This window comes from Aedes albopictus, chromosome 1, assembly GCF_035046485.1.
Source record: "Aedes albopictus strain Foshan chromosome 1, AalbF5, whole genome shotgun sequence".
Lineage (NCBI taxonomy): Eukaryota > Metazoa > Arthropoda > Insecta > Diptera > Culicidae > Aedes > Aedes albopictus.
In genome coordinates, this window is record NC_085136.1 from 28,073,940 (window position 1) to 28,098,470 (window position 24,531).

Below are 24,531 nucleotides of genomic sequence, written 5' to 3' on the forward strand. Positions count from 1 at the left end.
ACTAGTTTGTGGAATGGGTTGTGCAACATTTATAGACGATGCTGTGTTTATGTTGTGTGCTCAATTGTGCTATGCAATTTAAAATCTCCCAAATATTCAACAATGATAATGAACAACTTAATAATGATTAACAGTGTGTAAGCGGTAGAGATTCACTGATATGTGGGCTCATTTGCGGTAGACCTAGTTGTTTAACAAAGTGAGAAAAGTACTTTTGAAATCTACTAGACAATGTTAATGAAAATAGCAATTTTGAGCTCGTCAGATTTGAAGTCATAGCCGTAACTTGTTTTTCGGTTCGGTTGGCTAAAGAGCAAAGAGTCAAGACAGATGCCTACTAGCCTGGTACACGGTTTATATGGGAAAATACAAAAAATGGAAAAACTCTTACTCCTGTATACTTTTTGAGTTCCACTTTGGTCCCATATCAACTGTGCAAAATTTGAGATCGATCGGAAAAACTATATTTTAGCGCCCGCCATTCTTAGTTTTTCATACGATTTACTATGGGGAAATTTTAATTCTGCAAAGAAAAATCGCTAGGAGTCACCCCTAGCTCCCTAAAAATAAGTCGATGAATGATTTCTATAGAAAACTTCACGAGGAATCAGACCTCCGAAGACCGCAAACCGATGCGACGTTTGTGGAAAAAGTTATTAAGCCTCCCCCGATCGATAAAATGACGAGATTTTATTATTTATTGTTATTCCTTACATGTTAAACAGCGTTGGCATGCCATTCGGTTTTCAGTCAATAACTTTTTCCACATGCCATAGATCGCTTTGCGGTCTTCGGAGAATGGGTTCCTCGTAAAATTTCCAACAGAAATCATTCATCGATTTATTTTTAGGGATTAAGGGGCAACCTGTGGCGATTTTTTTTTGAAAAAGTGATTTTTCCCATAGTAAATCGTATGAAAACTTAAAATGGCTGGCGCTAAAATATAGTTTCTCCGATCGAGCTGAAATTTTGTACAGTTGATATGGGACCAAAATGGAACTCAAAAAGTGCACAGGAGTAAAATGTCTTTCGGTGTCCCACGCTAATGCCTACATTTCAGTGAATCACAATTTGTCTCAAGGGATGCCTGGGATTATCTACAGTCAAACAATGCTTAAAGCTTCCTTTCACTATCAATCCGTTAACTCGCTCGTGTTCCATTTTTCATCACATTTTTCGGAGATCTCTTACAAGTCATGCCTTCCACCTCATCAACATTCCATAAAAAAAATCAAACAACTATAACATCTCCCGCGCACAACGATTTCTATTGTTTTGCATGGTTGCTTCTACGCTACTGTACTGGCTTCACAGTTTTGTGCTGAACGACTTGTGTGATTTGCTCTTAATTGTTAAAATTGTCAATTACTTTTTGTTGTTGGTTGCTTGTGGTGCTAACTCGCCCCCCGTTAGAATCTAAAATGTGTTCAGAGAGCTGAAGTCTCGTGATTATTACGTTCATACATTTGTTTTCTGTTACACAGTAGGATGTGTTCGACTCATTCACGCATTTGTTTAATGTTTTGTTCGTTTTTTTTCATTATTTTATCTCTTCTACAAATTATTACTGTTATTTTTTTCTTTTTTTTTTCTTTTGACAATCTAGGTGATTCTAAAACGCAACTACCATTCATTATGATGACGGATATATGTTTGTTTATTTGTTTTTGTTCTTTGTTTTCTTTGTCTGTGAGTTTGCTTAAATCTAGTGTTACAATTCGATTTCCTACTTGGCGTCGCGTCGTAATCGGATTTTATCGTAGGAATTTATTTTGGTATGTTAATCTTGTCGTTCGTCTAGGTGGCAGAATACTTTTGACCAAATCGAGAAAAAGTACCGCTTAGTACAAATCAATATCACAGGCAAACAGTTGTAACACTGGCAAATATGGAAGTGTGCAAAAATTACGTTACGATTCCAGGAGTAAGACAGATCTAGGATAGTGTGGCCATTGGGGCTCGAGCGGAATCAAGACTACTGCATTTTCGGAATCTTAGTTTGTCTTCTGTGCGGGGTGTGAACAATGGGTAATGTCCAGTGCTGAAAATGAAATTTTGACATATCTAGATTCAATGACTGATGGCACTTATAGTGTCATTCCCTTTGCCTGTCCTTCCCCTGGCAAGCATCAGTGACAGCAAGCATTATGACGAGGTTGTCAGTGTAATACTGTCTCATTGAGGAGTGGAGGTTTGGCGGAGTAAGTCGCCTAGAGGTTCCATATAATACTAGGTAATATTACAGAAGTCTGCTAAAAAGCCAGGGAACAGATTGTTCTAGTGAGTTATGCAATATTCACGTGTAATTCCCAAAGTCATTCTATCACGAAGCCTCGCTATGACGGACTACAACTTCCACGAATGTGTGCAAAAGCACTTGCTCTAGTGTGTAGCATAGGTCAAACAACGACAAAAGTTAAGATCTTAGTACATACAGAGGGTCAAATATTTGTCCAAAAAGGAACCAATGCTAACTAAGGCCAAACACGAGAAAATCTGGAGCAAATGAAGGTGCTACGACCGCATTCAGTTACCACGTGTCTTATTAACGCAATCTTAGCGCAAGTAAATTGTCAGAAGATTCAGTATACCACCCCTGATACCTAAGCATTGATTGTTTCTCTCAGGGGTGGATTCGCGTTTGTGCCTAGCGTAACACCCGACAAGAGCATAACACTCCTCCTTGACAAAAGGGATCTAAAACGAAAAATATTTTCCATATTTTGTTGCATAACACGAACAAGCATACTATTCTGATCTCAATAGTATTTTTTCCGAACTCAATACAATGACAGAATAGTTAATAAACTCGAAAATAAAATAATGTTTAACAGTTGTTGTTGACATTATACAGCCTTGACGTAATGAAAAGGTAACGGCGTGTCGTAAAAGACATCTCATTGACTCACTTTTGACAACAAATGCTAAACAAGGAGTGTTGTAAAAATGTGATGTAATTTTTAAGAAGATATTTTATGGGTTTAACCTAATAAGAATTACTAAATACATGAGTAAATATGACGTATGTTTTGGTTAGCTAGATCGATTGATGTAGAAATTGAGATAGGCCTTTAGGAGCCTATTCAACTTTATCTCTCCTTATCCTTGATCGGTAGGGCTCCCAATCTTCCCAATCCATCGTGGTTCCGCACTTCTTGACCTCGGTTGATCCAAGTAGCTTAGTCGAGATATCCGCTAACATATTCTCCAAAGCACAACAACAGCTACACCAAAGTCCAAATTAAGTCGTCCAACTCCCATACATTGGTGTGAAATTTCGGGATTCATGAAGTACTAGATCAAAAAACTATCATACCTTTGTATATTGTTACTTTGTACTCTAATGGATGTTGCTATGAGTAACAAACCACTGTTTATAAAAACATAAACAAGAAAAATTTAGACTGCGCTGGGTTACGAAGAGATGATTATTTTGGTCATGCCGAGTTTCCTGATGGGATCCTTCCATTCTGCTTGCGATTGCGGGTAAGTTTCTTAATTTCCTCCTGAAGCTAGAAGTTTTCACCAGAAATGTTGTCCTTACTTTTTACAAGGTTCTTACGGTCGAACAGATTTTTGGTACATCTGTGTGAATGGAATTCCTAAGCCGGAACTTGGGTTCGTGGTCAGCAGAATACGACAAGACAATAACGGCAGCGACTGGCAAGGTTGGCGTCATCAGCCGCCGAGGAAAGGCCGAAGTTTCCGACCCACGGTGTGATCACGGCTTCGTCCCGAAAATAAAGATCCGGGATAACCGGGCGCTTGAAACTGGCAACCGGAAGATGACTTGTCGGGGCACGTGGAGCCAGTCCGGGGTTGAACAGATACCAAAGAGTGGAGCGGACCTGGTGTGATGGTTAGAACACTTGACCATCACGCCGAGGACCTGGGATCGAATCCCACTCCCGACAAACTCGCAAAATGCGAGTTCTTCCTTCGGAAGGGAAGTAAAGCGTGGGTCCCGAGATGAACTAGCCTAGGGCTAAAAATCTCGTTAATACAGATAAAAAAAAAAAAAAAAAAAAACCAAAGACCTGCAAATGCGGGTGTTTTTGACCCCAGCGGATGAGGTGTACTTCGACTCGGAAAACCGGCTCTTGTGGGTCGGACGCTTGACTACTCGGTCGCTCGAATTGTACAGGGCCAGAACGATCCCTGTGGATAGTGACACCGTTGAAGGTTTACATTTTCTAAATAAATATTTCCATATTTTCTCACACTCCCATATTGGATTTTAATGACTCATGTTACCCTCCGGAAACGATTTATTCTAATAGATAGAAAGCTACTGTTTTTTCCACTAACAAATTGCCATAAGAAAGACACATTTGAAGCATCAGCGATATTAGCAGATACCTAACTTCAATCACCAATTTTGTCGTTGCCTTTGAAAATGAGACACACTACTGCATTCTTCAAAGTACATCGTTGGATAAATGAAAATTACTGAGTCTATTTCTAACCAAATAAATGAAGAAAATGAATATTTTGCTCGAGTGCGTTGACTTTTCACACGAGAATTTCATGATGAAGCTAGGCTCGTTATTATAATGTCATAAACTCCTAGATCACAAAGTAAGTTGAAAACAAGGTAGTCAGCCAAACGTCAAACTTGGGTACCGGGGACCAAATGTAGTACTAGAAGTGGTACCCGGTTCGAGCACGAGTGCTACGACTTTATTTGGACTTTGGCTACACAGCGCAACATTTTTTGTCTCAAGAGCAAACTTATGTGTCTCCGAAGGATTTTGGGCCGCTGAATCCGAATCTGGGCTCAGATTTGCTCTAACACGTCACAATTTTGAGCTATACCTCAATTTATAGGGCAAAATATGCGATTTTGGGCTTTTTTGACTGCAAGCCGTTAAGCTTGGAAATATTTTTTTAAGCAATCAAAAGGATAATTGGTCAATTAAATCTAAATTAACGACTCATGCAAAATATTTCGTTTTACCTAATCAAATTTGATAGATTTAAGCATTTTATGTTAGTATGAAAACTTGCATGCAACTTGTGGAGGATGACTTGTATGGGAAATATAGTAGCTAACATAAATCGCTTAAAACTATCAAATTCGATGTGGTAAAACGAAATATTTTGCATGAGTCGTTAATTCAAAAAAGCCCAAAATCGCATATTTTGCCCTATAAATTGAAGTATAGCTCAAAATTGTGACGTGTTAGAGCAAATCTGAGCCCGGATTCGGATTCAGCGGCCCAAAATCCTTCAGAGACACATGAGTTTGCTCTTGAGACAGACAAAAAGGTAATTTTTGTTACGCTGTGCTATTATTGGTCAGGTACAGAAGGCGATCGATTAACTTTTAGTGCTTCTAAAACTTCTGGCTTCAAGCTTTGTAACATAGTAAGCATTGGATTTTTATCCTCTCAATAAATCATTTCTTGTTATGGGTAGTACGCAGATCGCAAGAAATTTCTTGGCCTATCTCGATGCGTGGAAAATTCAGGCAAGGAATCGCTCAAGAAATAATAAAGCGTCGCTTTATTCCGGATCCTAGTACGGAGCTGAAACGAAACGTCAAATCAAATGGGGTTTGCTGTGTTAAATTTCTTGACCATTCCGGTCACGGAAAAATAATGCACTGAACGAAAATTGCTTGAGCGATTCCGTTCGAAGTGCATACCTCGCATTAGTCACTACACATGGGCAGACGTTCTTCATTCTATCAAGTCAGGAGCAGGATATGACGAAGTCATACCTTGATTTTTCAAGGGCACTAATCTGAAGAACCGAATGTCGGTTTGCGATGAAAAGTTGATCGATTGGTCTCCAACAGGGGGTCACATCTTTACCATAAATACAGTTTGGTCGCAAATGCCCGAAGAGCCAAAAAAGCTTGGCACAGCCTTCGGACTGCCTTCCAGGATTGCGGAAAATATCGGGAGATTAGCCTGCTGTGGAAGCTGATGCGGTTGAAACTCAAAAAATGTTCTCACATGATGGAGTTGACTAGAAGCCAGAAGCTGCAGGCACATACTGCAGGGCTTGTGAAGACGAAGCAAGCTGGTGCAACCGTTTGTGTCAACACTAGACACTCGCCGTTGGCTTTCCTAGCTATCGCATCGCTTATGCCGTTTTCGTTTCTTCTTAGAGCGAGCCTAGTTTTGTTCTAGATCCGCTCTAACTGCTGTCAAAATGTTGAAGACAAAACAATCGAGGTCGTGAAAATCACTATCATAGTTAGTCGGCGATACCCTCCATTATTTAAGTTATATTCACTCTTATTCCAGTTGTCATTGAAGCTAGTTCATTTCGTTCATTTTATGGCTGAAATGTCCGTGGATAAGTCTTACTTATTTGAAAGTTAGACAAAGAATGAATTGAAAGTTTATTGAATGTCATAATCAAGTTACATTAGATTGCTTAGATTTATCGATTGCTCGGTTGCTATGATGTAACATATTCCCCCTCTAAAACAACCAATATCCTTGAAGCTTGGATGGTAGCCTAAGCAATCGTCTAGGGCGTTCCGGTGTTTCTGGGTTTGCACGAGGTTCTTCATCTTCCGGTTCTGGTTTGGGTTTATTTTGTAGTTCATCTTGTTCGGGTATGGGTTCTACCAACTCGGGTACCGGTAAGGGAGAAACTTCATCGATTGGAACCATTGGAACATCTACACCAGCAGGTATTTGAACTTTATTTCTTGATTCTGTAGTCGGCATTTGTCGAAGACCAAATTCATCGAGGAAAACCGTGAGTGGTGAATCTTGATGTAACGGTTGCTCTTCAACTTCAACTCGATTTCGTAGTTGATTGATGTGCGACCGGATCAGACGACTATTTCGATTCAGCAAAACGTTGTAATTAACTTTTCCGATACGCTCGATGATCCTACCAGGTATCCAGCTCCATGAATTGCCTTGGTGAACTTGGGCATACACCGTATCGCCTTGTTTGAAGCATCTTGGAGAATCCGGACGGTTGGTAGCACCTCCCTTCCGTTCGACTTTCTTGGACTGCTGCTGACGTTCTGGAGGTTTCAAAAGAGCTGTTCGTATTGAACTTCCTAACAATCTTTCAGCGGGTGACTGTCCGTCAAGATCCGGTGTTGGAGTGGAACGGTATACGGTTAGAAACGTCTGAAGTGAATCTTCTAGGGACTCTCCTCCTGAGCAAATCTTCTTCACGCTTCTTTTGACGGTGTCCACAAAACGTTCAGCCAATCCGTTTGATTGCGGGTGGTATGGTGCCGTGCGGATGTGATGGATTTCAAAAGATTCGCAGAATTTCTGGAATTCAAAACTGGTGAATTGTGTACCATTGTCACTTACTACGGTCTCCGGAATTCCAAATGTAGCGAACATCTGTTTGAGGTGCTTGATAGCAGCTTTTGCAGTCGTCGACTTGGTGAGAACTATTTCGGGCCATCTGGAAAAGGGATCAACGACCAAGTAGTTGCCATCAACCGGTCCAGCGTAGTCGATGTGTATACGTGTCCATGGTTTCTCTGGTGTGGGCCATGGTCGAACATAGTCCTCGATTTCACCATCTAGTCCTGGCCAGTAAACGTAGTTTCGTGCGATTGTCTTCATACGAACCATTCCGGGATGATCATGGTGAAATTTATGCAGCAAGCGTCGCCGAAAGGCCTCTGGAACGATTACCCTTTCCTTGAACATCACGCATTCGCTGATAATGGATTGATGAATTGATCGCCGGCTTGCCGAGTTGTTTCTAGACAGTTTCCGAAACAATTGAGATGTCGCTGGCCGAATCGAGTTGAAGAGAGACTGGTACTCCATTAATCGCCACGGTAACGAACTTCCGCTTGCTTTCCCGGTGTTCAATGTGGTTGACAACGAACACGCCTTTGGCTTCAACACTGGATTTCCCCTTCTTTCGCTTCTTGCTGATGGTTGATTGTGATTGTGTGGTCTTAGCCGGATTTGCTTATTTCTAGGAGCAGGAACAGTATCCTTTCTTATGGCCGACACGGTTGCAGTCTGTGCAGAGGTGGTTGTTGAAAGCGCATTCCTTCACAAAGTGCATTTGGCCGCACTGCCAATTCTTACTTTCTGGCTTCGAGAACCTGTTCTGAGACACTGCACCCTTCCTGTCCCTGATGGTGTGAACCGCTGACTTCGAACTGGATTGCTGTTCGATGATGCTTGTGTCTTCCTTCAGGTTGATGAGGCGTTGATACTCGTCAATTAACGACTGGAGAGTGGCTGGTGCTTCAGGTTTCTCGTGTTCCAAGATCGAAAGAAGTCTTGTTCGAACATCGGCGTATTTTGAGGCTTTGAGTCCACTGACGAACATGAGGCATTTGAAATGGTTCAGGGTAAGGCTTTGAAATTGAAAATCTTCACAAGTTCGGTTGGCATGTCCACCATAGCTGATAATATCTTCAGATTCGCTCTTCACCAACTAGAGACATTGGCAACGCTTCCGGAACGTGGAGACTTTATTTCCAAAGATTTTCTTCGGAATCTTCACGGTGTCTTCAAACGTCACATCTTTTGGAAGCTTTGGGAGAATTTAATTGATATAACGGCTGTGTGAAGGAGTATCCAGCTTCCGGAGGAGCAGGCGAACTTTTGCGGCGTCTTCCAGTTGGCGGGCGTCATTCTTGAAGAGGTCTTGATAGCGGTCAAACCAACGTCCAAACGTCACTCTGTTTTCTTCATCGAAGGCAAACTCGGTAATGTTTGAGGACAGGGATTCTAAAATCTGCTCTTGAGATTGAACCTGCGGTAGTGCTTGCTGCTGCTGTTGTGCCATCTGCTGTAGGAGCTGGGTCATTTGAAGAATGACTTGCTGGGTTCCAGGAACGGCGTTCTCTCCTTCTGGCATCTTCGTGAGTTTTACCCAGCTAACACAATGTCTTATATGGTCGGCGTTCAGTTAGACTGGACTATCTGTTTTTCATTGAGTTTGTGGAAATGTCTTGCAAGCACATGGGATATCAAATCGAGGGCATTATTTTCTGAAAAACTGTAGTTCGTTTATGTAATGACCCATATGCATCAAAGAAAAGTCGAAAAGTTCAGAGTTTTCGAATTCCTTCGCTTGTCTTTACCTACCCAAAAAATAGCGTAGTCCACTCTGACTTAACGCCGACCATATGATGATGAATAAGATGCTAAAGTGGAGGCCATATGCGTACATGCTTCCATTTAACCGCGTGCAAAGTGTGCGTATATCGCCTCCACTTTCGCATCCTATTCAACATCAAATGCGATCGTGTGTTGACTGGGTAACTTCTCGTCGCCAATTGAAATGTCCGTGGACTCGTCCGTAGATAGGTCTTACTTATTTGAAGGTTGGACAAAGAATGAATTGAAAGTTTATTGAATGTGATAATCAAGTTACATTAGATTGCTTAGATTTATCGGTTGCTCGGTTGCTATGATGTAACAATTGCTGAGTTTCATTGGCTGTTTGTTGGGCTACCAGACTGCAACTCTACACAAAACCTAGGATAGGATGTAACACCTGCAACTTATTGGGTATTCGGAGGTGTAGGGAAGTTCGACTGAACTGATTGACGGTTTACTAAAGACTAATTTATTTCATGCTAATGACAAGTACATATTATTTCATAGGTTGCTACGATTCGTAATATCTAACACTCCTCCTCGACATCGATAGCGACAATTCCTGCAGCTTCACGTAGCTTTCCGAGTTTGACGCTCGTTAGTGGTTTGGTCATCATGTCTGCCAACATCTGCTCAGTTGGGCAATACAGCAAACTGATGATATTCTTTCTTTTCAGGTCCTTGATGAAGCAGTATTTCGTGTCGACATGCTTCGACCGCTGATCCACCTTCTCGTTCTCCACCTGCCGAATGCAGCTTTGGTTATCCTCACGTATGCGGATCGGAAGATCGACGCTTTTGCCCAGGTCGTTGAACAACTTTCGCAGCCATTGAAGCTCTTGACACGCCTCTGCCAGAGCGATGAACTCCGATTCGGTAGACGACAGAGCCACACACGATTGTTTCCTGGAGGCCCAACTTACGATTCCTCCTCCGAGAAAGATAAGGAAACCAGAAGTTGATTTCCGGTCGCTGGTGTCACCGGCCCAGTCGGCGTCGCAGAAAACTTCCAGGCCGCTGTCTGCCGCTCCTAGCTTCAGATGGAAATTCCGAGTGTTGTAGAGGTACCTTAGCACCCGTTTTGCTTCTGTCCAGTCCCTAATCCGGGGCTGACTGACTGCTCGTCCGAGAATTGAAGCGCTGATCGAGACATCCGGTCGTGAATTCACTGCAATGTACAGCAAACCACCCACCAGGCTTTGGTACTGGTCGCCGTTCGGTAGTACAGCTGAATCCTCCTCCTTTTGCTGGTAACCGGGGTCCATCGGAATCTTCGAGCCTTTCGCATCCGATTGGCCAAACCTCGCTGCAAGTTTCGTGATGTACGCTTGCTGATTGATATAGTACCCATCACGCTGTTTGATGACCTGGATCCCGACGAAGTGCTTGATGTCACCCATCACGGTCAATTTGAAACATTTCCGCAGGTGGGCAACTATCTCTTCAAACTCGTCCTCGCAGTTGCAGGCCACCAAAATATCGTCCACATAGATAAGGACGAACGATTGTTCTCCATTCCTCGTCCGGACGTAGAGACACACATCGGCTGATGACTGCACGAATCCAGCTTGCTTGAACACATCGTCGATCGTTTTGTTCCAGCCCCGTGCCGCTTGTTTGAGCCCATACAGACTCCGCTTGAGGCGACACCCACCGGCGGGGTTACCGGTCTCGTACCCAGGAGGCTGCTTCATGAAGACCTCTTCATTCAACTTACCATACAAGTAGGCAGTCTTGATGTCCACATGCTTGACGAGTAGATTCCTCTCAGCCGCCACCGTTAGCAGCGAACGTAAGGTGACCTGCCTGGCCACCGGGGCGAAGACCTCGTCATAGTCGCATCCGAATTTTTGGGAAAAGCCTTGGGCGACTAATCTGGCTTTGTACCGCACGACGTTGCCGGTTTGATCCTCCTTGCGCTTGAACACCCACTTGCAACCAACCTTCTTGCGGCCGGCTAGCAACGTGATGATCTCCCACGTATCGTTTTCCATCAGGGAACGGAATTCCTCGTCCATCGCTGTCTTCCAGAATACACTTTCCGGACTGGCCATTGCTTCTTCGTAGCTTCGTGGTTCAGCATCCGAATGCGAAACCATGCCAATCGTTTCGCGGTATCGCACTGGAGGCATACCCTTGGTTTGACGGATCGATCTTCGGGGAAACGCAGCGCCTTCATCCAGCATCGAATCGTCTGCAGTGTCGTAACCGCCATTTTCGTCGTCCAGGTGATCATTATCGCTGTCCAAATCATCCAACGGTTCTTGATTGACCGCTGGCGTAGCCTCGACTTCGACTGGCCTCGATCCAAGCTCGAAATCAACGACATTTTCCGCTTTCTGATGCCCACTGACGCTGTCGGCCTGTTCAAGGCGCTCCTCCTCAACGAAATTTGCGTCACGACTGATGACCACTTGTCGAGTTGATCGGTCCAAGAAGTGGTATGCTTTGTGGTCCGGCGAGTACCCAACGAACGTTAGCTTCGTCGACGTCGGGCTCAGCTTCTTCCTCTTCTGCTTGGGGACGTGGACGTGCGCCGCACTACCGAAGACCTTCAGGTGCGTCACATCCGGCTTCCTTTCATGCCAGTGCTCGAACGGAGTTGTTGGAACCGACTTCGAAGGCAAAATGTTCTGCAAATAAACGGCAGTACTTACCGCCTCAGCCCAGTAGCACTCTGGAAGTTTGGCATCGAACAGCATGCACCGGCTCATCTCGACCAGATAGCGGTTCTTCCTCTCGGCGACGCCATTCTGCTGCGGAGAGTAGCTTGCGGTGAATTGCGCCCGAATCCCTTCTTGCCTGTAGAACTTTCTCAGCGCACTTCCGGTGTATTCGCCGCCTTGATCGCTTCAGATGATTTTCGGCGGCCGGCCGAATTGGGTCTTCATCATGGCCACGTACTCCATTATCTTGTCCGGGACTTCTTCCTTCTTTCGCAGCAGGTACAGGACGCAAAACCTACTGTAGTCGTCGATGACGGTCATGAAATATCGGCACCCTGACACCGACACGTTTTCCACAGGGCCGCAAACGTCGGTGTGCACGAGGTCGAGCACAGCAGTGGATTTCCTTTCCACCGATTTCGGAAACGGTTTCCGACTCATTTTTGCTTTCTGGCAGCAGTCGCATCCCTCTCGCACTCCGCAATCGTACAGCTTCAGCCCATTCACCAGGTTCTTGCTAACCATGTCTTCGAGCGCATTGGGATCGCGATGCCCAAATCGCCGATGCCACACGTGTTGGCAGTCCACGTTGTGGTGATCCTTCGCAGCCATCGTCACTTCTTTCGTTGTCCTCACCTTGTAGAGTCCACCGGTTTTGACCGCGGCCGCTGCTAGTTGGCCACCGACGAGAATCCGGCATCCTACCTCATCGAACGTTACTGCGGCGCCTCTCTCAACGAGCTTGGGTACAGAGAGGAGATTGATTTCCAAGCTTGGTACGTAGAGCACGTTGCCTAGGGTAACGGTGGTTGTTTTTCCGTCGTCATGGTAACACAACAACCGCCCTGCGCCGACGCCATCCACCTTCGCAATTTTTCCATCTGCCAGGCTGACAGATTTTACGGGGCTTTCGTTGAGATCCTCGAAAAATCCTCGCTCGCCGCACATGTGCCGGGATGCCCCCGAGTCTACAATCCACTCACCTGAATCCGCTTGTCCTCCTGCCATCAGGGCGAACGTTACCGCGTCTTCACTGCGTGCAGTTTTTGCTTTCGGCGAACGACCTTTCTCCGATTCCGTCTCCTTGGCGTACAATTTGCACTCCTTCTGCTTGTGGCCAATTTTCTTGCAAAAATGGCACACAATCGTCTTCTTCTTCTTCGAAAAATTGGCCTTCAACGCTGAATCCGCCGATCCGTGGTTCCGTTTCGCCGTTTCATCCAGCAGCTTGCTTTTGACCAGCTCCAGTTTCAGCTCGTCGTCGGAACGGCTCTCGAGGGCCGTTGTCAGCGTATCGAAGGAATCGGGCAGGCTCCTCAGCACCAGTGCAACCATCAGCGGCTCACCCAGGTCCAGTCCAGCGCACGACAGCTTACCAAACAGCTCTTCCAGCTCGAACAAATGGTTCTGCATGTCGTCCCCGTCCTTGTACGTTTTGTTGCAGATTCTCTTCAGGACCGCAACCTTCGAGCAGAGGGACGTCTTCTGGTGGTGCTTCTGGATGTTTTCCCATGCTTCCTTGGCCGTCTTCGTATCACGAATCAGGGGGTGTTGCTGGTCCTCCACCAGCAGCGCAATCGTCGCTCTTGCTTTGCGGTCACCTCCCTTCCAGACGTCCGTCAGGGGCTCCGGGGCTTCATCCTCGATGTACTTCCACATGTCCTCTCGAGTCAGCAGCATTTCCGCCTTGAATTTCCACACCGAGTAGTTGGAATTATTCAGCTTCACGATCGATACCTTGCTTCCTTCCATGGCGCTTCCAGAAACTTCCACGTTTCGCTTGCTTCGGGCCCACAACCTATTGGGTATTCGGAGGTGTAGGGAAGTTCGACTGAACTGATTGACGGTTTACTAAAGACTAATTTATTTCATGCTAATGACAAGTACATATTATTTCATAGGTTGCTACGATTCGTAATATCTAACACAACTTCTCTGTCTAATTCCACAGCTTGCTGTCTTGTTTTTCCGCGTTGCTAAGATTATTAGTCCCCAAATTGGTCTCTTTTGGGCTGACTAGTTGTCGTATCCTATCCTAGCACAAAACGTACGTTTATTCGATCGAGTCGGATCCGGATCCGCCTCAGATCCGACCCAAACATGACGAGGTTCGCTCTGCCGATTTTTTGATCCAATCCGAATGAGCTCCATCTGTCAAAATGGATGTAAACAATCCATCAAAGCAAAACCAGAAAATCAAAATTTCATCAATTTAGAGACAATGGACTCGCTGGGTGTGTTCTGCACTGGTTAATGAATGTGCCAACTAACATTTCTAGAAATTTAACACAGGATCCGAAATTTTACTAGGATCCGGAATAAAGCGACGCTTTATTATTTCTTGAGCGATTCCTTGCCTGAATTTTCCGCAACGTTCACAACCAAGTCGATTGGAACGCAACACCTGGTCCGGAAGTAGCTCAACCGACTGAAGCTGAACGAATGTGATCCAATGAGACCTCATCTACTGGCGTTCGACAATTTGGTCCGGCTTCCACTAGATGGACGTTAAAACAGCGTTCCTTAATGGTGACCTAAAGGAGGACATTAATATGGCGGTGCCGGATGGCGTAGAAACGATTCAAAGCGTGGTGTGCAAACTACAAAGCGTCCCTGTACGGACTTAAGCAGCCTCCCCGCTGCTGGAATGATTCACTCGGTCATCCCACGACTACTGCCTGTGCACTAAATGCACACCAGGGGACGAGCTGATCATCATTATATACGTGGACGACCTGTTGATCGCTGAAAGGAAGCTGACTTCAATCGTGAGGCTCAAAAAGGAACTTTCTGTCGTATTCAAGATGACCGACTGCGGCGTGGTGAACTACTTCCTGGGCATGAAGCTGCTGTACAACCGTTGGGTAGGAACTCTTCGATTTTCGCAAGAGGCCCAAGTAAAGAAGATCCTGCAGCGATTCAAAATAGTGAACTGCAATTCTTGCAAAACTCCGATGGAGAAAGGATTCCAACTAAAGCATGACGGACCATTATTGACGAAGGAACCGTATAAGAAGCTGTTGGGTAGTATTCTGGACACCATGTGGTTTGCGTTTCCAGCAGAACTCATCACTGGCAAACGTTGAAGCGAATCGTACGATACCTGTAAGGGACGCAGGGGCTCTGCTTGGAATACAGCCGTAAAGAAGCTGCAGAACTGCTGGTGGGATTTGCAGACGCAGACTGGGTAGCGGACATCGAGGACCGATAATCCGTTAGCGGCTTCTTCTTCAAGGTCTTCGGAGCAACCGTGGCAATATGGCAATATCTTCAAACGAAGCCGAATACGTTGCCTTAAGCGCAGCAGTATTCACAGCGATTTGGTTGACTGTCAACTTCGAAGACCTGAAGATAACGGTGAATCCCGTCATTATCTACGTCAACAACCGTGGCTCTATCGGTATGGCCACGAATCGTGAGAAGAAACGCAGTAAGTCAGTGATGTTAAGCATCGTTTATCCGCGACCACGAGGAAGCAGGACGACTCCAAATCGAGCTCTCAGGACCAATTTACGGATCTGTTCACTAAGGCGTTAGATACCTTCCCGTTTCCGAGAAATGCGACGTTCCCTTGGACTAAGCGATTGAGAGCAAACCGGCAAACCGTTTGTGTCAACACTAGATAATCACCGAATGCTCCCCTATGTGTATAGATTGTTATTTCCTCTGGACCAGGGCTGGTGGTTCAAGCGGGGCACTAACGACTTGTACGAAGCAAAGTAGCAGGATGAAGGACAAGTCGGTCATGAGGTGCTGCAACTGCGAGGAGCTTGACCAAGAACGGCGTGTAAGAAGTGGAACACCTTCGTCTGTTTTCTGCAGCTCAAGAAGGATATGATTGAGGCGTTCAATGAGCTCAAGGCCTAGTCCGAAACCCATACTGCGAAGAAGCTGAAGTGTCCGCAAACCGACAACAGCGGCGAATATACCGAAAAGCAATTCGACGGCTTTCTCAAGGCGAATGACATTCGTCACGACATGACGGTGCCTCATAAACCGGAGCAAAATGGGTTGGCTGGCGCAAGAACCGGACGATTCAGCAGCGAGCGAGAAGTCGCTCACTTAATCAACTCCGTTATCCTATTCAAGAAGTTTACGGAATGGAAACCGGATCCATCGAATCTAAGAGTCTTCGGGTCGAGAGCGAGGTCTTACGTATTCGAAACGCCGATAAGGAGAATGACAGCACGTGGACATTGACGGATATGTAGTGTGCTAGAAGAGCACAAGATCCTCCACAATAGGGCACAGCATTGTTTTGATTTTGTATGGGATTTTGACATTTCGTGGCCTTGTTGTTTACAAAATTTCTGTAAGAGTGGGGAGAGAATTTTATGCAGTGCCCTATCGCTTGCACTCTCCTCGCATTTTCCACAGCATCCTACGATAAGGCGCTGCACATATAGAGTCTTGCCTCAAAAGTTTGGAAGTTTTCCTCAGAACCGACGACTAGATGAACGAGAGCATGGACTAGGACATGTTTCGCTGCACGGGAACTTGGACAGCACTGCACTTCCGCCATACTCGAAGGAAGTAGCTGTTGGAATACAACACGCAACTGGGTACAGTGGCTGGGAGCGCTCAGTCCAAAGCAAGTTGAATTTTTCTACCGATATCGGTTACCATTTATCTCCGGAATACATTCCACAGGTATCCAAGGACCTGTCATATCTGAAGTAGTAAGTGAAACCAGCCGGCGGCTGAGCCGCCGTTTTTTGTAAACATGAAGAGCAATTTGTAGTAGTGATATACATAGAGAAAAGTATTGCTTTTTTCACTGAAAATTTTCCTTGCTTTGCTGAACAACATGACGTTTTCTTCCAGCGAAGGCTTACGCGATACAGAAAATCGCTGAATTTCACACTAACACTGCAGAAAATCTGTCAACAATAACTCAATACACATGCATTTTCAGCTAAAAGATCTATTTGCGTGACAACAATCCACTCCCATGACTACCGGGCGGCCGCCGTCAAATATCAGGATTGCCAACTGTCCGGCGACTGCTGTCAGTTTTCTTTGTCGCCGAATCTGGCGCTGGGTCTTCGGCGCGGAAACCTAAAGGTAGGAATAAAATTTTGGGGTTTGCGCGCAATATATAAGTAAACAAAGACTACTTCTTATAGCTCTCCGGAACAAGACATACAACGCCGTGCATGTCCAAAATATATACATGTCCAAATTATATTTTTTACCCTATGTATCAGGCACTAGTTTTTCAAACTATGTAGAATTGATAGAGTATTTCTTTTCGTCTAACGAAAAAAGGATATATTTTATGAGTTGTGCAGGTTTAGCCATTTTTGAGGAGTTGAAGCTTCTATACCCGGCTACGGACCTTAAAACATTGTCCTATGCAGAAATTACTAAAACAATAAAAGAAAGGTTGGATAAAATTGACTCGGAAATAATGTTGAGGTACAAGTTCCGCTGTAGAAGACAGAGTCCCGGTGAAAGTGGCGAAAACTATATATTGGCAGTCAAATATTTGACAGAATCTTGTGATTTTGGCACCTTTCGAGATTCTGCCATTCGTGACCAATTAGTATTCGGTGTATACAACAGAGAGTTACAAAATAGGTTGTTGAATGAGGAAGAGTTGAATCTAAGGTCGGTGGAGAGGATTATAAAGGGTTTTGAAATGGCGAATAATGATACTCTGTACCTTGCTGAAACAGGAGCAGGAGTAGGCGTTAATTCGGTAAAACATCGTCTTGGTGGTAGGCCATCTAGGATGGACAGAAAAGATCGTAGTCGTAGTCGTTCGAGAGAAAGGAATTTTAGTAGGAATGGAGATTCACGAACCTATTATAGAAAATTTGAAGAACGATCAAGGTCGGACCAGCGAATTTCGAGCCGAGGCAGATACGCCAATTTTGTCTGCCATTTTTGTAGGATGCGCGGTCACATCCAGAAGAATTGCTTCCGCTACAATGAGATACAAGGTGAATCGGTCAACTCTGTGAAGGAAGAACCAAATCCTAAGGAGGTCCACGACTACTTTAAAAGGCTTCGAGTAGATTATAGCTCTGAAAGTGAAGAAGAAGATCTCCATCGGGTCGACACTCATCTCGGCCCACAAGGGGCAGGTGAAGATTCGCAGTCAGACTGGACGAAGGCGTAATGTAACGCTCCAGCTACCAAATAACGAGAACGTGCAATCAAGGAGTGAAAAGGACGTCTCGTGAGCTAGATGAAAGCGATGAAGAATTCAGAGGGTTCAGCCCCGAGCCACCTCTGCCCGCGGCTCGTGAACCACATCCCAGATCGCTCCAGTGCAACCAGAATTTAGCTCCTGAAACAGAAGTACAAGGCCAACCGGTACTAAGGCGATCTACTAGAGTGAAAAAGAAGAAAATCGATAATGAATTTGTGTATTCAAAGTGAAACATTAACTTAATTGAATTATAAGATGAACAGTATGAAAATAAGGTTTAAATGGTTGTATGTAAATCATTTTGATCGCATGAATTGGGGAAAAGGCTATCTAAAGGGGGAAGATGTTGTCATGTCTAATGCAGTAAGTGAAACCAGCCGGCAGCTGAGCCGCCGTTCTTTTGTAAACATGAAGAGCAATTTGTAGTAGTGATATACATAGAGAAAAGTATATAAGTAAACATAGACTCTATTGATTGTTATTGTTTTGATGGCTATAAATAGCTCAGAATGAAGACAGCTATATAGATCAGTTTTGATCCAGTGAGCGAACAGCTAAAAGTCAGTGTTATTATTCCTCCTAATAAGTACATATCAGGACCCTGATATGCTGCAGAAAGCGCTTAACCGGGACGATTGGAACTGATGGGTTGAAGCAATGGAGGCAGGATTCAATACGTTGAGCACGAACGAGACTTGCTGTCTGGTACATCTTCCGAAGGCACGAAAACCTTTGAAGAACATGTGAGTCTTCAAGGTCGAAACCAATCCAAACGGCACCCTCGAACGTTACAAGGTAAGTCTTGTGATAAAAAGGAGTGAACTAAAACGAAACACCCATTGTCCGCTACGCCACCATAACAAACCTATGTATTTGTGCTGGCCACGCAGTTGAATTTTATAGTGTACCAGATGGACGGTGTGACGGCGTTCCTCCAAGGCATTTTAGACGGTCAGGACAAACAGACATGGAGCAGTCGGTGGGACTACAGAGCAAAGAGCGAAACCGCATCTGAGAAGGTCTACCGACTGAAGAAGGCCCTTTATGGCCTCAAGTAGGCCAGCAGAGCATGGAGTATCAAGCTGGATCAGAAGCTAAAGGGGAAGGGGCTGAAAGCGCTCGAAAAATGACACGTGCGTGTATTACAAAATGGACGACGACTTCCTTTTGCTCTACAACGATCAACGGTTGGTCGACGATGTGAAGCAGTACTTGCATGATGAATTCCAGATGAAGGACTTCGGGCAAGCTAAGAAAATTCTGGGCCAGTGAGCCATTAAGATCAACGACGGGGTATCGACCAGGAGCGGTACATCGAGGAAATGCTCGAGACATTCAATATGACGGTTTGCAATCCGGTATCGACTCCGCTGGACGCGAACCAGCAACTGCTGAAGACTGCGTTGAGCAAATGAGCAAATGAGAAGGTAAATTGAAGTATGAAGGAAGATCATTTTGCGAGATGATTGGAAATCTCCAGTTCAAACCACAGTGCACGAAGCCAGACATCGGGGCCTTCCACACTGGACAGTGTCCAAGAGGATGTTGCGATACCTTAAGGAAGCCAAGCAGTACAAGCTGATGTACAGGAGAGAAGCGAATTCGGCGATTTCTGGATACAGAGATGCCGACTGGGCGAACGATCCGCAGATGAGGCGTTCTTCCAGCGGTTACGTATTTCTGCAGTGTGGCTGTGCGGGGTTTCCTGGAGCTCCAGAAGGCTCCGGAGATGTTGAAGTAAATTAATGAAAAATGAAATAAACAAATACTTCGAAGTGATTATACCACATTAAGTATGCTGCCACCTTGATGAACTGTGTGTCTCTCACTAATGTGTTTCGTTTCTTTTTTATATTTTTTTTCTTTGGAAGGTTTCTCGTTTTCTGAACTAACCGGATGTCAAAACTCTGGTGCGTCAAATGTCTAAACTCGGCAGCGGAAGGATTATTGTTTAGTCGAACGTGCGCTTCTTGGCGTTTTCTCTTATTTTCGATAGGACCCACATCCGGGGGTTGCTCGGAACTCGGCATTACTCTACTGAGGACGCGCATCTATGCACCGAACCCCTTCGGCAGCTGTTCTAGTACTGCCCCCTTTCTACTAGATGGTGATGGTGAATGGTGCTGCTAGTACGACAACTACAACTCGGCTATCGCTACCACTACGACAAATCCTCGCTCCGTCTGCTGCGGGTTGGCTGTGACTTACGGATCCGGTTAGTTCGCCGATGGTCACTCCAACACGTAGAAGATCCAGTAGCCGGCGTTGAAAGCCGCGAAACTGACCGGGAAGATCACCCGCGAGTACTTGTCGATCACGTTGACGTCCTTGATCTTCGGGATGGACGCCTTGATGACGGACGCTCCGCGCCTGATCGCGTGCAGCATCTTCGGTCGGTTGTGACCTAGAACAGTGGAAACCTATTAGAATATATCTAAATCACTGCAAAACGAATCAACGAACCTCGATTACCCCGGTACCGCAACCCACTGGATCGAGTGCTGGACCCATAGGGTCGAGCGATCCGAAAACTGGGAGGGAATTTGGCTAGATCTACGGCGTCCGCACCGGTCGACGAGGTCGTGTTGGCGTAATGCCGATTCCGGAGCGACGCTATTGGACTCATTCGGACGTCCTGCAGTTCGATGATGTCCTCCGTTGAACATCCAGAGCTGTTTTCCTGCTTTCCTGTGAATCGAGGGAAAAGGATTAAAAATGTAGCTCTGCATCGAAGTACCCAGCAAACCCACTTGAAACCTTCTTCTCCTCTTCTTTGTTCTTTTTACTTTTCTTCTTCGCCCGCGCGCCCCAGTACGTGTAGTTCACGGCGGCGTACTCCAGCAGGGCAGCGAACACAAACACAAAGCACATCACCAGGTAGATGTCGATGGCCTTGACGTAGCTGATCCGGGGCAGTGAACTCCGCACCCCCGTACTGATGGTGGTCATGGTGAGCACGGTGGTTATACCCAGTGCCACTCTGGCCGAGGTGGCCTCGTGGTTGATCCAGAACGATACCCACGACAGCATCACGATCAGAATGCTGGGCAGGTAGGTCTGGAATACGAAGTACCCGATGTTGCGCTGCAGTTTGAACGATAGCGACAGCCGCTGGTACTCGCCCGTTGCCAGTCTTTCCTGTGGTTGGCCAAAATAAAAGAAAAGTACAATGTAACGATAACCCTGGGTGTGTTAGTGGAATACCTGTAAGTAAAAAGACATCGACTTAAGCACTGTTCGATTCCAACTATGTGTTTGCATCCTATGACAGATACGTATTTCGACCTCAATTTGATACCTTACGTCTCGTACTTTACTCTATCGATGATGAAACTTGGAAAAATGTTACGGTTGATTGAATGCAAAATGCCGTTTTCCATAGTAATAAACTTGGGAAGAACGCAAGTTGCCTCTAATTTAATAGAAATCATGTTAAATTTTAAGTAGAAGCATAGAATAGTAATAATCCAATAAGCGAACCGACTTTTTATCACTCTGAAGTGCTTGGTGCCCGTCATCCAGTGTGATTCTCCACAGTTCAAAATTTTAACATCGAGTTCGATGCAGAGATCGTATTTCACCGTAGCGATTCACTGCGGCGTCAGTTTATCGACCACACTGGGGATAGAAACATTTTTCACCACACCAAGAAGCCAGTTTCTCTTGTTTTGGGTGGTGGGTAGACCAAGCGCTAGTGCGTGCTCTTGCTCGTTCGCCTTGGATCGAGTGTGGCTCACTCTTTCGCGCGCATTGCTCTCCGGCGCTCTCCCGTGTTTTCACCCAGCAGTCACCGAATCATAACCATGGTGTCACCGGGGCGAGAACTCTCCGGTGTTTCACCGCAGCGCGCACTCTGGCGCAAAAACCTCACTGGAGCGCGCGCCCGGGTGATTTTTTACACTTTCACCGGAGAGAATTTTAAATCGCTCTCGCCGCACTGTTGTGTGGCATAGTGCTCAGGGAGCTAACGACGCGTAGTGCGTCATCAGCATCATTGAAATCTCGCTCGAAATTTCAAAGTGATAAAACTCAGTTACCAAAGCGCAAATTCGGATGAAAATGTATCATCCCATATGCTCACTCGTGGTGAGTGTGATGATACTTTTTCTACTGCGTGACTGCAAAATTTTCCGTTTTTTATCACTTCAAAAACGCGAGGCAAACAATCATTGAAAATTAAAAAGTCAATGATTCCTATGGAAATTCTGTGATGCACCAAGTCACCCTAAGAGATTTATTTCTACCCACCAAGCTTGCGCGCATCCAAATCGCAGTGGTGGATCCACACATAAGAGACGGACTCCCGTTGAGATACACAGCGTGAGTGGTGTATTTTCTATTTCTCTTTCCTACACGGAGGATATGGACACCTCTGGTTCGATGTAATAAATTAACCTCCATTGCTTTTAACACAATTCTCCATCGGATTGTAAAATCACAGGTTATATGAAGCATGGACTTATCCACCGATGAACCGAATTCATCGCGGTCCGAGAATTTTGACACTAGAGCGGGGCCATTCCCAATCAGAATCGTCCAATTCTAATTGGAAAGACCCCGCTCTAGTGTCAAAATTCTCGGGCCGCGATGAATTCGGTTCATCGGTGGATAAGTCCATAGAGCCGAAGAGAGCACCGATTGGATGTGCAATTGGGGAATGTTCAGAATCACTAGCGTGAGTAGCTTTTTCTTTCTTCTCGCTCATTCTTTTTGATAAACACAAGATCAAAAAACGATCAATTCTGACTATACATGTCAATGGTTGCTCCTCCGTGATTGATCTGAACTGGTACCAGTTGCACTGTGATCCAACTGAATAAGGGGGCTGGGACATTCCACTTAATCTCAAAGTGCAATTTTAGCAGCTCATGCATATTTGATCAATAACAGCGCCGGCCAAGTCCTTATAGTCAGCTGGGAAGGGAAAGGAATGTTAGAGTGTACTGGTTGTTGCTACTAGAGACCGAGAGCACTCTGCGTCCCACAACCCGCACGGACTGGGGTATTTTTTTAGACGGAAAGGATGGGAGATCTGGGAGTCACCGTTGGGTCGGTGATGCGATCCATGGATAGGGGTTATTTATAGTGTTCGTGATAGATTGTGTGGTGAATAAGGTGAATAAGGTCAAGCGGCACAGCACGCTTTGGTTGCATTACTTATAGGCGTTATATATATACACTGTGCTGTGAGTGGAAGTTGGAAGGGAGGGAAACGACTTTTTTCAATTCGTTTCTGGTTCTAGCGATGGCTATGAACATATGAATATACATGAGTTGTATATGTAGAGAAGAGAGAGTGAGAGAAAGTGGATAGAAAGATACAAAGTAGGATGAAAAGGACGGGCCAGGGATTGAACCCATGACCTTCTGCATACGAATCAGAAGCGGTAGCCACTAGACCACCAAGCCCGTCTCATTCTTTTTGATAAACACAAGAGCAGATAAAAGAGAGGGCAAACTGCCTCCTCTTTCATCTTTCTCATTCTCGTGTTTGTTTATAAGAATAAGTAGGAAAAAAGGAAAAACTGAACACGCTAGAGTTCGAGAGCCTCAGGCTATTATAAACAGTCGGTACGGAGGTTGGCGGAGGAACAGGGAGTTGGTTTTGACGCTCTTAGCCGCGCGAACGATCAGCGTCGCTCAATGGATCAAAAATTTCGGAACATGTAATATGCTTACAAGTACTTACGCTTAATCATAGAATAAGAATATCAAGAATGCCCACTCCAGTGACGCTCGGGAGCGCACTACTGCAGCGCTATCTGCGGATGAAAGTTCAACCTTCATGCGGTAGTGTGAGTTACTGATTGTATACGGATACCAAAACATACAAACACCACCTTCTCCTATGACAAATCACGAACACTGTTACATAGAGCCTCCACCTTGATACGCTTAGAGAGCGCCACTTGTTTTGTCGCTTGACGTTTACATAGAAAAAGGCAAGAGATGGCATTCTTTCTATTTATATTCTTTGGCTTAAGCTTGCTTGAGACCACGGCATAAATATCACAAGGCAGGCTAGTAACCTATGTAAACATCTATTTTGGATGTAAACAGGTGACGTCGTTCTTATCGTTTTGCAGGTAGATCAAATTGGTGTGGAGTACTAGATCGCCTATGAATGATTTGAATTATGTACGTCATCAAAAAACTGTCAGATTTCGGGAATATATCACCTTCTGTACACCGTGCTTGAGACTAAGTATTGTCGAGCTATTTGACATTTTATTGACTACGCCACTATCGACAAGCCTTCCCTTTTGCAAAACTATTCCACATGGCTAACGCAATTCAGCTTTTATTCGACCATGACCCCCAGTTGCTTCAGTCAGCGCTTATGGAGTTGATCGTGCATTCGCCTGTGGTGACCACTGGCTGCTGTTCAGTATTGCGGTTGTTTACCACCACCACCTCCGTTTTGTGGTGCACGAGTGCCAGCTGTCTCGACCGTATGCAGTCCTCCAGTCTCCACTATGTCAATTGCGTGCGCAACTGTCCACTTCCTCTATCGATTCGTTGTATACCACGAGGATAACACCATGGGTAAAGCCAACCCTTTACGCCCGGAATGAAGAAACCTTATATTGTAGCTCCTCTCGCCTTCCCTGCTGTCATAGATAAGCACCCTATTCTGGAAGTAGCT

General features: G+C 45.3%; 2 protein-coding genes across 2 annotated transcripts in view; both read right to left on the reverse strand.

The window, feature by feature from the left end:
- Positions 1 to 6,434: 6,434 nt before the first annotated feature.
- On the reverse strand, positions 6,435 to 7,565 carry LOC134288184 (uncharacterized protein K02A2.6-like). Its single transcript, XM_062852167.1, has one exon. It carries the CDS (start codon positions 7,563 to 7,565, stop codon positions 6,435 to 6,437), a length of 1,131 nt encoding a protein of 376 aa, XP_062708151.1.
- Positions 7,566 to 19,685: 12,120 nt separating this feature from the next.
- LOC109428423 (gamma-aminobutyric acid receptor subunit beta-like) overlaps positions 19,686 to 24,531 on the reverse strand; it is a 123,729-nt gene continuing 118,883 nt past the window's right edge. The window contains exons 7-9 of the mRNA XM_062844281.1: positions 20,636 to 21,023; positions 20,349 to 20,573; positions 19,686 to 20,289 (exon numbers count right to left, since the gene is read on the reverse strand). Of these exons, the coding sequence (XP_062700265.1) occupies positions 20,117 to 20,289; positions 20,349 to 20,573; positions 20,636 to 21,023 (786 nt within the window). The 3' untranslated portion in view covers positions 19,686 to 20,116. The remainder of the gene's footprint in view (positions 20,290 to 20,348; positions 20,574 to 20,635; positions 21,024 to 24,531) is intronic.